This window comes from Aphis gossypii, chromosome 2 (assembly GCF_020184175.1).
Source record: "Aphis gossypii isolate Hap1 chromosome 2, ASM2018417v2, whole genome shotgun sequence".
NCBI classification, from domain to species: Eukaryota; Metazoa; Arthropoda; class Insecta; order Hemiptera; family Aphididae; genus Aphis; species Aphis gossypii.
The window spans coordinates 47214453-47231490 of record NC_065531.1 but is presented as its reverse complement, the minus strand read 5'-3'; the positions used below and the strand labels follow the sequence as shown (position 1 = coordinate 47231490).

Below are 17038 nucleotides of genomic sequence, written 5' to 3'. Positions count from 1 at the left end.
CATAATTAGTTGACACCAGTGTTATAACTCCAAAATTTGAGCCCGGAAGTGAAATTTTCAAATGAAGATCTAGGAGGGAAGCGCATTCATCTAATTAAAATTATTTTATGTATTTTTAAAATATTATTGATTATTTTATTAATTAAAATTATATAATAATTGTATTTTGAATTGCAATTTAATTTAATAATTTAATAGGATATTATAAATGATTAAAAGAAAAACTTAGTGCTACTTCGCGCGCCCCCAAAACGAACGGTCCCCGTGTCTCACATCCTCTGTTCACTGTTTACTCTTATTAGTTATTTATGCCACTGTCCCGCACCTAAATTCTTTAGATTACAATTACATAAGTAGTCACATTTATCTGGTTAAAACTATTGCGTAGTTTCTCACACCTGATGCGTTGTTTTATTTTCATATAAAAGTATTTTATAATACAAAAATTATAATTTATAACTTATATGATTTTGTGACGTGTATTTATGAGTATAAAATATACCAAGTCTATTCCATGAGTTGTATAATATTATATTGTTGTACCTTTCTTTCCCTTATTATGTAGTGTAATGTGTAAGTCTATGTCGCAGAGTGTATACCGTATACCTATGTTATCTTGTATAGTATATCAGAACACGCAGCACAGTCATCACTACAGAGACTTAGAAATTACTTTAAAAAAAATATTTATAAAAAGGCAACACACCTGTGAAGGTTCAAATATACATATAAACGTATTTCGTTTTCACTGTATAAAGATTAATTAGGTACCTTATAATGAATGAGTTATATTTCAAAAAATGTATTTATTATTATATAACTTTCCAATAGAATAAATACATAGTAAGTAAAATCATAGTTATGATATAGCCGATATAGGTATAAACATTATACATTGGTACAGCGTTATAATGTTATATTACTTTTTAATTTCATAATACTACATAATAGGTCAATGTATCTCGATTTTAACATGAAACGGAAAATTGTTATTGTTTTTTTTTTCGATTATTATTATGGTTATCTGTAAGACGTAAACGCAATTGAAGTTATCTTTATCGAAAATAGGGCTAAACTCATATGCACGCATTGTATGAGTGTGCAATGTACGTAGGTCATGAAAGAAGCAATATAGCAACCTACATACCAACTATATGTACTTATATTAATCAAACAGTTGATTGTTTTTATCTGGGACATGATTTCATTTTTTTAGCCATTTTAATTATGCACACGATGAATGTAGGTACTAAATTGAATTCATTAACAATATAAAAAAATTGTTCTTAGTTTAATTTTTTCATTAAAACTATATCTATTAAAAAAAGTAACAAAAAAATATATATTATTACAAAGTGTTCCAAATCTATAATTAGGATCGTTAGAATAGATATCGTAATAATTATGTAGTTATACAAATTACTAATACTTAAGTAATTTTTGTATTCTTAACATGTTATGATTGATTTATATAATTATATATATAAAATAATAAGGTATACGAAATTAATATATTATATTTTAATGTTAGTAATATAAATAACAAAAATAATACCTACTATACCATTCAAGATTTTGTAAAAACTATAATTGTATAACATAAATTTTTATAAATGGGTACCTTTAATATTTCTGTAGCTCTACGGGCTACTAAAAAACTCAATTTTTTTAAAAATATTAATGAATTCTAATATCTATTTAAATAAATATCGTCGATCGTTTAAAAATTACTAAAAAAAAAATATATATAATATAGTATTAAAGTCATATAATTTATCACTATAATAGAAAATAATATAACTTCGATAAATTGGTTAAATTCATCAAAAATATTAATTCAAGTTTTTATTAAATTCGAATAATGTAAATTTATTTTAAAATTTTATCTCAATAGTTAAAAATAGTTTTTTTTTTTTTTAAAAAAAATGTGAAATATTTTATAAAATAGTCCAATTAGATGATAAGATCGACGTGGTACAATTTGCGCAATTATTGTTTACTTTTAAAATAATTATTCTGCAGGTATAATTATTTTGAACTATGTGCCGATGAAGTAATAAATCATTTTCATAACATAATGATATATCCGATGAATAAACTAACTAATGAAAATAATAAATAATAAATTATTCAATGAGTGTACAAAATCTAAAAATTCTTAATGACAGCATTAATTTTGTTTAGTACATATTATCTAACTAAAGTTAAATTGTCTAAAAAAAATTATAAAAATGTAATGCTTTAATTACAAATTCATAAGGATTGAAAATTGTAAGAAAAAAATTATTGTAAATTTATTGGTAATTTTTATTATTTTTATATGTAATTTGCATCGAGTTATAAACGTTTTTCCGGAATATGGTTTTTACAAAAATTTATTTGTACTTTATTATAATATTCGATATCATGACAAATTGTCAACACTGTTTACTTTTAAGTTATAAGTTATAACTAATTATTCGTGAGTTGATTTATTCAAATATTATATTTGTGTTTACTGAATTATAAAATATACATTTTATGATTTAAATAGGTAATTGATAATTATTCGTCGTAATTAAACCGGAGATTTTATCTTGGTGCGGAGTCCAATAATTGAACACAATAGTTTTAATTATAAATAGTTAGGTACCTATTTGTTTATTATGATTTACGATCAATAGACAATAATCCATGATATATTGTTTTAAAATTTTGTGCATATGAAACACTATATACGAATCTTTGTAAGTGTTCAAAATGTATCTAACTAGACGTTTGTCGTCTTAAAATTAAATTAAATTTTGGTCTTCTTCCAATTTAATACAAATATATTTATCGTTATATTTTAAAATTACGATTTACAAGATATTGTTTAAAAGTTTTATTGTATTTTTGTTATCGTAATAAATCATCTATATATTTGTAATTTGTATTCTAAAATTTATTATTTATTATGTAACATTATTTTTGAATAGTTTCTAACCAAAAGTTTTATCATTCGATGTGAAATATTATGACTCATATGGGTTATAAACTAGAGTAATTCTATATAATTTGGATGTATAGGTGCACTTTATACATTCACTGTAAAAATAATATATACAGTATTTCGTGTTATAAACTATTCATTCTGTTTTCATGAAGCACGAATAAAAAAAAAGTAGGCAAGTGAGTACCGTGCTGCTTACATTAGATGTCAAGTGGATCACTATTATGGACGTGTTAAATTTGAATTAAATTATATATAATTATTTACGAAAAACGATACTAATCATAGACGATCTATCAGCCTACATTATTAAGTATACTTCATGGTATATTTTTTTGATAAACAGTCGAACGGGGTTAACTCGAAATTCTTGAACTTAAAATTGTCGATAGCTCGAACTTTTCCCCAAACCTTAGAATTTCTTATTTAAACAATGAAAAAAATATTGTTTAATTAGAATATTTTCGTGAATAACTCAGAGTTTCGATTTGTTATAAAATTATGATATTTCCCTCGATAATGTATATTGAATCACTCATCCCCACAATTACACAACCACAGATACCTTATAATCAATTGATTTGATTTATTGAAAAATAAACCAGTGGTCACTGATGAATTTATTTGAAGTTTTTAATAAAATTGATCCATACACTGCAAATGCTGCGATTAGCAGCAAAACTTAAACAAAAATAAATACTTTTTAAAAATAATTGTATTATCTTATTTTTGTTTATATATTTTAAAATTAATTATACATAGTAAATATACTGTACACACATATTATAATAAATATATAGTAATAATTATATTATACTATTTTAAATAAAATTTAAGTACATATTTTGACTTTTTACTTTTAGTTTTTTTGTACAACTCCAAATTTTTTGTTGGCCTCTTCAACTTTGGGTTAACCAAGTTTGACTGCTATTAATTATTAAAGCTATTTATTTTACTTTTAGTATTATCGTAGATTAATAAAATATATATAAAAAATGTTGTCTATGTCTTTTTGCTATTTCTACACATATAAAAGAACAATTTATGTGGGATCCAAACATTTTTTTTTATCAAATTTTATTATATTATACAGGTATATATAAAAAATAAGAAACTTGAAAATGTCTTATGCCTATAAATAATTCAAAATTGGTTGAAATTTTTGAAAAATGTATTGTGAATATAAAATGATAATATAAATTTTTTTTTTTGAAAATATCAAGTATCTGTTACCTATTGTATTTATTTTTGAGTCGAATTTTTCAAAAATTTCCATTTTTCTCAGTTTTGTTTTGTTTTTCTTAATTATAAAAAAAGAATACTAAGAATTTTAGAATTTGAACTCCTAAAGTACCAATTAGATTCAATTTACTACTATAAACTACTTCTATAAATCAAAGCATGTTTACTGTCCCAAAATTTGATGACAGTAAAAAAAAATTGAATAATAATAACATACTGTAAAATCAATACATTCATCGTTCTTTTCATAATTTAAAATAATTAAAATATTCAAGTTTTATTTAATAGATACGCAATAATGTTTAATAATAGATATGCGAATTAAAAATATTAATAATTCTCAGAATTTGTCTAATTTTAAACTTTATTTCGTAATAAACAAAAAAACAACGTTATAAATTTATTTAAGATAAAGTGTTGATTATATATATTATAAATTTATAACTATATTAGGTAGGTATATACTGTTGTGGTATATTATATATATTGATTTTAATTTATAAACTATTGTGTTCATATATACCTTACATACCTGCTATGCTTATACATGTATAAGAGTTACCTATCGCATGATATTTATACCATACAATGATAAACTACAGTATTATTTTGTTTACTCTAATCAAGTAATGGAATATAATAATAATACGAATATATTACGTCTTTCTAAAGAAAATATAATAAAGTCGACAATATTTTGTACAACTTCATAGTAAAAGCTTAAATAAATACATATGTATAAGTATAATAATAGGTACGAGTATTATAAATGTAAAATAATATTTAAATATCGACTTTATAAAGATTTTAATTTGTTGTTCATTGTTAGAAAATTTATAATGTACTCATATCACAGTACTTATATAAATCAAATTTTGCTTTTTAATTTCTGAAATAAAAGAGTATATAAATTAAGTATCAGTAAAAATTTAAAATATAATAGCATTGATGTAGTATATTTTATTCAAAATTACACATCTATTATTTTTTTCAATGGAATAATTTATTTTACTTTTTTTTTGACTCCAGTCATCAGTATCATTGAATGAATATTTTATTTTTAATGACATAAATTATACGAAAATCTAAAAAAACATACCACTTGTATTTATATTATTTATTATTTATATTTTGAACTTTTTTATGATAATAATAATAAATTTGTATATTTTTGTAACACTAATATGATTGTCGTTAGATATAATGTAAGTACAGTATTATGGATGATTGTTTATTCATCATCGTCAAGTTACTTCACCGAGAAAATATTTAAAATTTTAATATTTACCAATACATATATATTAGATATATAAATTTACAATATTATTATTTTGTAGAAATTAAATTAACAAAATAGTTATAATAAAATCGAATCTACAAAATATGTATTATAATTTTAATCTTTGTGTTGTAATCATTTCCTACATTGCACATGAATACATAACAATATGAGTCATAGAACTTGGTAACCTTTTATATTTACTTATGTATATATATTTATTACACGATGACTATAATGACTATAATTAGGTACCAATATAATTATTCATATGTTTCTGTTAATATTTGAAACATATTTATTTATTTTGATAGTTTTATGAAAAAAATCTTTTTTATTTCCTATATCTAATTTGAGCGATGTTAAGTGTTGTAAGTCGTGTTACATATAAATATGTATCTATAACTTGCGTTTAAAATTCAATAGCATAATGAGTTTATTTGTTTATTTTTTTGGCAATATACGTTATTATTTTCATTTACTTACCTTTTTAAAGGCTCGAACATTCCAAAGCTTTGGTGAAAAATATCATCGCTGAACCCTCGAGACGTAATTCCTTGTGGATAATAGTTCCTTTTAAATTTAATTGATGGCCACTGAAAATCCGGTTGTAGACCATCAAAAACATACTCATGAAATCCTCTGGCATCCATTTCTGTAAGATATAGTGATAAAAATAATTCAACGGATTTTTTGGACGTGTGGTATATTTATTGTGTAAAATATAAAATTGGGTAATGACATTTAATAATATTAATAAACGAATAATTTGAACGTATATTCAGTGATTTAATTGTATCAATTTTTTTTTAAATTAAAATAAATTTTTAAAATATTATTGAAGATAATTTAAAATTAAAACAATGAGCTAGTTTAATTTCTTATAACATTGATTATTTTTATAAATTGAAATTTATTAAAATGTATAGTAGATTTAGACTCTTTTTTAGAGAATCGTTGAAAAAATGTATTCTTTGGCCGCTTTCAGAGATAAAATTGTTTTACTTTATTAAATTTGAGTAGAAATTTATATTTTTATATAAGAGAAGAAAAAAATTACTAAAGAAAAGAATACCTTTACAAGTAAAAACTTGGTAAAAGCTTTCCATCGAGATATCAATTGAATAAATGTATTTATATATTTTTAAAAAGATAAGTTGTAATATTATTATTGTTATAAATATGTCAGTATTAGTCGAAATGTTTATAAAATATCTGAATATTATAGTTTTATACAATATAAGTTTAAATTGTTTAAAAGATAAATTTTTTATTTAACTGCCAAAGCGCAAGAGTGTAAATCCATAATAATATTTAAATGACAAAATTGCTTAGGTATTTTTAATGTTTTAAAGTCATAATAAAACCTATATAATACATATTAAGTAGTATAAATTTGTATTATAATTTTAAACCTTATAAAAAATATACGATTTATAAATGGTTACCGGAATAGTATTTATAATTGTACATTTAATAATATTTAATGTGGTATTTTAATACTAATTTCATGTTTTGTTTTTTATAGAGTATCATTTGGTTGTCTGTTTATTATTCTTAATCCGTATAATAATGGGTATTATGAGGAACTTATTTTAGTTCGTTTACATAAAATAAAGGCTATCACTTTTTTTTATCTACGAAGATGTTTTAAAACATGTAGAAAATACATACTTTAATCAAAATAACCGATGGAATTTATTAGTATAGCTACGTGTGATCAAAATATAATTTATAAACAATTAACTATTAAATATCTATATTACCTGGAAATACTGAAGTAACGAATTGTTTATTTCCTCCTCTGAACACATACGTTTTCAACATGTTGTCATTTTGATAGCGAGCAGCTTCGTCTGGTTTCGTGTCCTCCCAGTAACGTTGACTTCGGGTCGAATCCAAAATGGCGGTGACCGTGGCCAAAGACCAGGCCATTAGAAACACTGCGTTTCGATACATTTGGTCTATATAAGGTAATATATAAACAAAAATATTTACATTTATTTGCATAACATTTATATATACCTTATAATATATCAGAAGTTAAATAAATTGGTTTTGATTCGTATAAAATATCTAAGTTTTGTCAATAGTCAGCGAGGATCCAGGAATTAACTAAATTATTAACTATAAATTACCTATTATCTATGTATAATTTAATGTGCAAATAATATTAAAATGTAAAAATCTATATATTTATAGTCAGTCAAATGACCTTAGTGTATATTTCAAAAAAAATTGTCAGTATAGAAATAACATTAAATAGAGACACTCTACAGTCAGTGTTCATCTTTCAATGTTATCACAATATTAGTGCTATCTAATATCAATGGTATAGTTATATAGTTGCTATACACAACAAACTCAAGTTTCTGTATGCTTCAATTATAAATATAATGTTTTATGCTATAATATCACTGTATTTAGTAAAATAAACCCTCCACTATACCATAATAAACGTATTGGAATTTATACCCGTATAATATTATATTATTATATAATATTTATATATACCATATCAAAGTCCAAAGTACATAAACACTAATTTGAATAGATGTTAAGTACAATAGATATTTTGAAAACATTCAATGTTTTAATACTAAAAAGCACATATCGATAAAATAAATATTTTTCTTTTTTTTATAGCTATATAAAACTTCTGAATATTTTTTTCAATAGAATAATATATATTGAGTATTGACTAATAATAACAATGCTTTTTCGTAACAAGTTGACTTAAATATAGAACCATAATTTTTATTAGATAATAAAAGAAAATAGATTCAAATAATTCTACAAAAATATTTTGTAGTACTTTACATTAGATAATATACATACGAGTACTACATTATAACTTTTTACAGTAAAGAGATGAAATATTGAATGAACACTCAAAATATATTAGTAGTTGAAGACATGATGTCAGTTTAACAACTTATTTAAAATATGAAGATTAATTGTTTTAAAATGTAAAATGTGTATAATATGTATTAGTGTATGTATTAACAGTAAGATACACAACACTTTAAAACATAAATTAAAAATTACATTTCGTAAGATTAATTATCGAGTGAAAGTTGATAAGTAGCATAAGAATGTTACTATTGAAGAAGAGACTAAAAAATATCTAATACTAAGAATATTACAATTTTTTGAAAACTGATCCAGATACTTAATGCCAATCTTATCTTAGTGTTTGTATTGTTGTTATTAAAAGTTAGTTCATTCTTATGGTTTATTTACAGAAAATAAGAACAACAAACAACTAACAACTAATAACTACTAAAATACACGACATAACATTATTATAGCAATATATATGTTATATTAATATTATTTAAATGACAAAATCCTTAATTAATTTACAGCTGTAAATTAAAAATGTATTAAATTTGATGAAGATTGTTGTAAGTATACGAATATTTATATAGATTGAAAATATATTATAAACGAAAAATCTACAATAGATTTTGACATTTTGTATTATAAAAATATTAAAAAAATAACTTAGAAGTTTACATAGTATATGTGTTGCAGTTAAAGTGTTGAATTAGATATAGTTTAAATTAAATATCTAAATAGTTTATAAAATAACTAAAATGTGTAGCACATTATTTATACTTAAACTAGTTATTTAATACATTATCTGTCATCGCTTCGTTAATGTGTAGATAATTAACGAATTAATCTTTCGTCTTGATTCGGTTTATTCATATCAAATATACATTTCTATCTCAGCTTTAAATAGGCAATGTACATGTACGTTTATTATGTTATTATAAGATTATTGTTTAGTAATAGTTTTACAGTCATGGGTATTCTTTGTGTTTGTAAAAAAAAGAAGTATTGTGCAACTTTATGATATAATAGACTTGCGTGTATAAATAAATAATTAATTAAAAAAAATATATATTATAATATATTTTAAATTCAAATGTATTCTATATGATTTATCGGAAATCAAACTAAAATTGTATGGAATAACTAGATATTCTATAAAATAACTATTTAAAGTATAAACTATATAATTAATTCAGAAAATAACGAAATTAAACTCATAATATCAACTATAACATATGAACTCTTCTAAGTATTGTTCTTCCGGAAGTTCGACTAATACTATTATTAATATTATACATACATCACAAGTATAATAACATAATATAAGTACCAGTACAATAATAATATATGTAAAACAATTTTAATCATATTTCTTTGATAATATTTATTATAATACCTTAAACTATTTAATACGCTTGTGTAAAGTTGTGCTTATTACTTATAAACAGTAATCCTTGAGGAATACTGAATAGCAATTGGTTTCACATTCGTAATATTATAGTTTTGTGATTTTAAATTAAAATATTATTTAACCAAATAAATATAGGTACGCAACTTATTACATAATTATTATATAATATGCCATCTTTAAGTATGAGTTGAAGGGTTCGCAATAAATATAGTACAAAGTAAAAAGCGTTTTTTCAAAATATAATTCGTATTTAATTGAAATGTCTTTATAATGCAAACACAATATTATAAGTTTCAGGGCAATGTGACGTAATGGTTATTGGCTTTATTTATATTATTATTCATTGTATATTTGTATATTATACGCAACGTGTAACTATTATTGAATTTGTATACATTTTAGAGTAGGATATTAAATATACGATGAAAATAAATTTTTTTTTCTTAAATATTTTTAAAATACATATATTTAGTATATACAATATTATTATTATTATAGCATGTATCGTGAATAAGGCCATGTGGGTATACTCGTATAATGTATAGATTTATATTGTATACGCGCATATTGTAAGTACATAAATATACGTATTGGGATTTTGGGATTATATGTGGTGTCGTCGAAGTCGAGCCAAGCCGTGACTGTAATTTTTGACAACGAATAAAACTTTTTGTTTGTACAACACATACGTTTATATAGTTAGGTACTTTAAATTCATCAGATGATGACAGTAACATGGATGAGAATGGGTACCTACGTGGTTGGTAAAAATTAATCTTTTGAGACCTATGTTTTTAGGTTTAACCACTCAAGTCTTAAAGTATATATAAATATATTATTTTTTACGTTTCGTTTAATTTTTGTGGCTAGACTACGTGAAGTTTAAACACATAGAAAAAATACCGCTTTAATTATAGAAAAATGTCACATAATTTATGTTAATCATCAAATGAGTATGTGTATAATAATAATATGAACACCTATTCACTTTTATTTCATAGTTTATAAAATAAAAATTATATGTGTTAAATTATAACTGTTGTATTAGTTATTATATAAATTAAAAGATCGAATGTTGGATTCCTTTAGAAAATGATTTTGATTTATACAATAAGAGGGCCATTATATTAACGATTGGAGTAGAAAACAGCTATTGTAGGCATTTTAAAAGAATTTTAAAAGTAATAATTAAAAATAATAATATATTTCACAATATTTTTCGTATGAGGTAAAATGTAATTATTAATTTTTTTCAATCAAATGTATATATTATATATATATATATGTGTGTGTGTGTGTGTGTGTGTGTGTGTGTGTGTGTGTGTGTGTGTAAGGGAGGGTTTCGGAAGATGATTAATATTATACGTATAACGCCATCTCAAAACCCAAAACTAAAATTTAAAAGAAAATTATTATAAGATTGATTTAGGTTATATATTTTATTAATTTCAACTAAAGTTGTTTCAGCGCACACCACTGCACATAGGGTTTTTCTAACCGCCCTTTTACAGTTAATTTAGTAATTTGTTCCCAAACATAGTTATCATCACTTATCTGATGACATGTCGAAGAAAAACGAATAACCATTAATATCTCATATATATATATATATGTATGATACACGTTAAGTTAGTATATTATTTTTGTTTGTGCATGAGCGCCTTATCTTGTAAATGGCGCTAAAAACTTTCATACATTAATACTGACAAGTTATTTAAAACTTTTCTAATGTAACATAAGGTTTTAGGTTATACTTATACATAGATGCCAAAAAGAGTTATTACTCGTATTTATTTATTTTTTTACTAATTTACAGATCAGCAACCAAGTAAGTGTGTAATGTCTTCTTATTACATGGATAACGAGTTTTCTAGAAACAACAAGATATACTCATTCAAATTTAAGAATGTAACATCATATTAGATATAATCTTTTATTTAAATTATTTATCATTAAATAAAATCTAAATTATTTTATTTATCATATTATTCAATAAATGTTTTACGTTTGTAGATGTGGACTAAATATAATTGTTAGTTGTTATGAAATGGAAACAGTCAGCCAGTATGTGTGAATGACACATGCCAAAAAAATCTTCATTCATTAATAATCAACAACAAACACTTTTTAAATTTAAATTATTCGAACTATATAATGTATAAAATAATTTATTTAATCGGTCTATAGAGTAAATTGTTATCAAAGTGTACAATTTTTTATAACGACTCATACAATTTGTTTCAATTGTCTTTCTTTATATCTTAAAATAGTTACACATAAAAAAAAACCATAATGTCTACCATTTTATAAGTAAACCCAGAAAGACGAATGTCATACATATTTTTGTTTTATTCATGAATTCATATGTGCCTTATTATATGCGTTATTTTATTATTATAAAGATATATCGCAATGAGTCTCACATGCATCAAATACTGTGAAAAAATGTAAAAAACAACTCATAACTCCTTAAACTTTATTTATGTGTGACGATTAAAACAAACAAGGGTAGTAAAGTAAAAATGTTTTTACTATAATATCTTTTTAAATTATTAATATCTATTTATAATAGTGTTATTAGATTGTAGTCATACTAACTATTTATTGCAATTATATAATATTAAAAAATATTTGTGGTTTACTTAAAAAACTACTATTTATAAGAATAATTATAACTATAAGAAATTACATTCACATCAAATATAAATATTCATTTATATATTTTAAATATTTATATAGATATAGATACCACCAATACTTGTATATTACATATATAAATCATTTTACTCGTCCAAGTATACAATTTCAATTAGTATAATTGTATTTTAAATTATTTCATTTTTTAATACATGAAATATTCGATGTTTATATTGAAAATTGGATTATACATGTGAATCGTAAACTGTGCGTTATGCTTGTTATTTTCATATTATACGTATAATGGGACATAGAGCTTATTTTCATATTATTTTATTATTACAATGAGATTACAAATATCAGTTTATTCTGATAAAAATAATAATATGTAAAAGAATATCGTTAAACAACAACATATATATTTATTATATACTCGACAACACGTTTTGAAATAAATAATAATAAGTAAGTAGGTGACAGACGTATAAAAAATATACACCTTGCTATACCATAATGATTTGTATACAAACACTTTTAAAAGAAATGAATGGTAATAAGGACATGCCAGATGTTTTATGTCTTGATACAGAAGCTTGTTAGAAAAAAATAATAGTAAGTACTCGTGACGTAGACGTACCTATATAATAGTACACTGACATTAAAAACATTAAGTGTAAGTACATAAATCGGGTATTTTTCTTTTTAAACCCTTTAGATATTAAATTCGGTCATTTGCGCCTCTTTAATAAATTCACTAACAAAAGTCATTAATTTGCCGATCATCAACTACCTATAGGTATTTAAACGAAATATTATCCGAGTTTAATTTGTATAGTGCTTTACAATCAAATTAATTGAACGTTTATTTTAAAACTTAAGAATACGTACTATACATAGTTAAACCACATGGATATACTTAAATAGAATTCCCGTGTGAATACTACATTATTATAATTTGAAGCGATTTATTTACCTACCTTGTATACAAAAGTTACACAAAATAGAAGCTGTAAAATTATATTTAATGGGTATCCTATGTTTTGGTTCGTTTTTTTTGTTGTAAAATGATATTTTGCTTACGTAGGTATCAAATACTAACTACGGATAACATTAAAATATTTAAATCTCGAAAAGTACAAAATCTGAATTTTAATAAGATTTAATTTAATTTGAAGTGGAAAAAAATCTCTGTTTAGAAAAGGGTCAAACGAATTTCGTGCGACATATGATGAATATATTATTATAAATATTAATTTTAAGCCCATCACAGATAACAAACAGTGAAACAGTTAAGCCTCGTCCTTATATTATAATATTATAAACACGACTGTAGAGGAACATCTTATGCATATTTTTTTTTTACTGAAATTTGGATGTAACGGTCGGTACTGAGAATTAAAAAAAAAAAAAGAAGAATTTATACATATATCTATGTATAATGTTGTTACGTGTTCAACTCGTAGGTATGTGCGTAATCGACATTTAATCGCGTGTACCTACAAGATATTGATGACTTGAAATTTGTATTGAAATTCTCTTTACATTTTTCCACCCCAAAAGTTCAGATAATCATTAAACATTAAACACATAGGTATTGCAGAGTATCTATATAATATATACATGTTATATATATATATATATATATTATATATATTAAATACAAAAGACGATTCATGTTTTCTGATGTCTTTATATTATTTATATGGTCTAAGATAACGTTTACGATGTCGGAAAAATGCTAACGTCGCTAACTAACAATACCATGGATATATAAAAAAAAATAATTAAATAATCTCAAAAAGAATATATATTATTATAATTATTATATTTTATATGTATTTATAAAATAAATATCTGAGACATTGCGAATAGGTTAATTTAAATTAGGTTAGAAATTACGGCGAAATAATAAAATATGCATATTCGTGGAACAAAGTGAGCTTGATCTTCTTTAATAACGTCTCGGAAATGTAATTTTATTGCCTGTAAAATGTTTTTTTTTTCATTCCTTCATTTTTCTCATGGTTCAGAGTACAAAGGACATTATTTCACAATATCTGTAATTTATTTAGCTACGATAATTATTTTTCGTAGAGTGTTCGAGGGACTGTGATGATACTTTACCTCTCACGAGAAAATCACGACGTCAAGTGGCTGGCTGTAGATCGAGTACCCTGCATGTATTAAATGTCAAACGACTAAAGACACCATTATAATAGGTAATAAAATAGAATATATCCGATGATATTGGTGACAGTATTTCCTTCAGAATGAACATAGTAAGTCGTTCGTTTTATGCCGATACGTGGTAGGTACCTGTGTCTAGAGTATCTATCCATATTACCCTTATATAAGGCCCTTACTATTATATTACATTAAAATAGGTATATCTAATTTTCATAGTAATATTCATTGTGTTATTTTTATAATGTTTTATGTTTCAATATTGAAGCCAAGTGTGAAAAACGCACGAATTACAACGATCACGCATATTTTGGAAAAGGATAATAATTGATTATACGTTAAAAAACATAATATAACGATATGTAACTACGTGATAATTCGTGCTAGCAAACAATAAATGGAAGTATAAGTTAAAATAACTTATAAAAATAATTATTAGTATACGCATAAATATTATATACCTACCTAGATGAGAAAATGTATACGAATTTGGTTACATTATGTCAGTTATTAACGACATTTTTGTATCTTTTTTTTTCAGTATGAAAACTAAAAAATAATACTTCACGCAGGATAGTTATACTTCGGTATTATTATACAAATAAAACTTATTTTAAGGGATCCACTTAAAATATTGAGCGAACATATAATAATGAATTGCTCAGGTTTCTTGTGGTAATAATATTATAATTCATAGTTGAATAGCATAATAATTATTATAACTGCTCGTAGCATCTAATTTTGCTACAAATGAATACTAAATTAAGTCCATTCAGTTGAATCACATCCATTTATGTTATGAAATACATAATATGGTAAGCGGTGCTTTAATTATTATTAAACTTATTTAACAAACTTAAATCTTAAATTTTGAATGATTCATTGAATTCTGTAAAAAGTAGTATCTGCATAAATTCTACTTACGCCATGTTTCAATGTACATTTACTTCTATTTATTAAAAACATAATCTAAAAACCTACTAAATTGGTAAAAACTTGTGATTTTCTTAGAAATATGATATACGAACTTAAATGTTGAATCTCCGAAAAATTGTACATAGAAAAATAAGCGAATTTCACATCATTGTTAAATTAATATACGTACCTAATTCTCTCTTTAGTGGGAATATAAAATAAAAAATGTATGTTTACACATAATCTATAAATAATTGTTATTCCGATCGTTTCCAAAAAAAAAAAACAAAAAAAAAAAATACACCATTATGGCTTTGTTATAGAATATTTACATACGTAATACCTAACGAGTAATATAATATCCAGTATAGAAATTAAAAAACGATTTAGAAAAACATAAAATGATATATGTAGATTTTTTTTTAGTTACTTTATAGCTTATCTGGTAAACTAAAGATAATCCTAGGATTAAGTATACCATGTAATATACAGCGATTTTGTTAGTTTTGTCAATATCTATAATCGTTTTATTTGGAAGGTTGACGAATACCAATTCTAGAACTATTCCGTATCGTTTCATTTTTGTTTTATTGTTATTTGCACCGGTAATAGAATTGGTAGAATTATTTTTCAAAATAACATTTAAGTACTAGTATATCAGTTTTAACAAAAAATTCAATAGACAAAATACGCTTTTTCTGAAAAAAAAATATATATTATAACCCCGTAAATACACTTAATTTGAACCATACGTAATGCAATCTAAAAGATTTCGATAGAGTTTTTTTTTTCTTAAAAGTTTACTGTAGTATTAAAGTTATATACGTGTTGGATTTAGATGTTTAAGATAACATGAGAGCTGGATTTCTGTGTAGGACGTACAGTATAGTGACTGAAATGAAAAAGACAAAATAATTACGGCTGCGCTGAACATAACGCTGTTGGTACACACATCGACGTATAGTGTCATGTACAATATCCTACATTTTGAAAACCATACTAATATTATATTAAGCTCTCTTCTCAAATTAAAATCTTTTAAAAGTAAATATAAATTTATGGAACTTGAGAGACAACAACTATTTAGTCTTTATGTAAACTATTATAATACTGTTTGATAAAATAAAAATTTAAATAATTAGAAATTATCTAATTGAATATTTCATAGACATTTCTATTCAAAAGATAGAAAACTTTAAAGTAGAATATACGTTTTATATCATTATACAATATATTATTATATACGCCTTATATATTAACGAGCTATCGATATTTTTCAATTATATTTCAACTTAAAGGATATACAACTCTAAATTTGTAAATCTCTCATAGTATCTTAAGAACTCTACAATCAAAAAACATTTTTTTTTTTTTAATTTTACTTTATTTTCCATAAAAATATTTTAAGTACAAAACTAAATCCACAAAATGCTGGATATTTTGGATTAAAACTTATGATAGGGGTTAGTATAGTTGAATGTTTAATCAGAGAAATCTTAAATTAAAATTGGTTGTTATCCTTTGAACAACAAGATGAAAATAATTATGAAAATAAATG

The 17038-nt window shown here is 23.3% G+C and overlaps 1 protein-coding gene across 1 annotated transcript in view; it reads right to left on the bottom strand.

The window, feature by feature from the left end:
* The window catches only part of LOC114121562 (uncharacterized), a 40608-nt gene that overhangs the window by 3010 nt on the left and 20560 nt on the right, over nt 1-17038 (bottom strand). Inside the window, exons 3-4 of the mRNA XM_027983973.2 lie at nt 7259-7456; nt 5979-6147 (exon numbers count right to left, since the gene is read on the bottom strand). Coding sequence (XP_027839774.1) covers nt 5979-6147; nt 7259-7451 — 362 coding nt within the window. The 5' untranslated portion in view covers nt 7452-7456. The remainder of the gene's footprint in view (nt 1-5978; nt 6148-7258; nt 7457-17038) is intronic.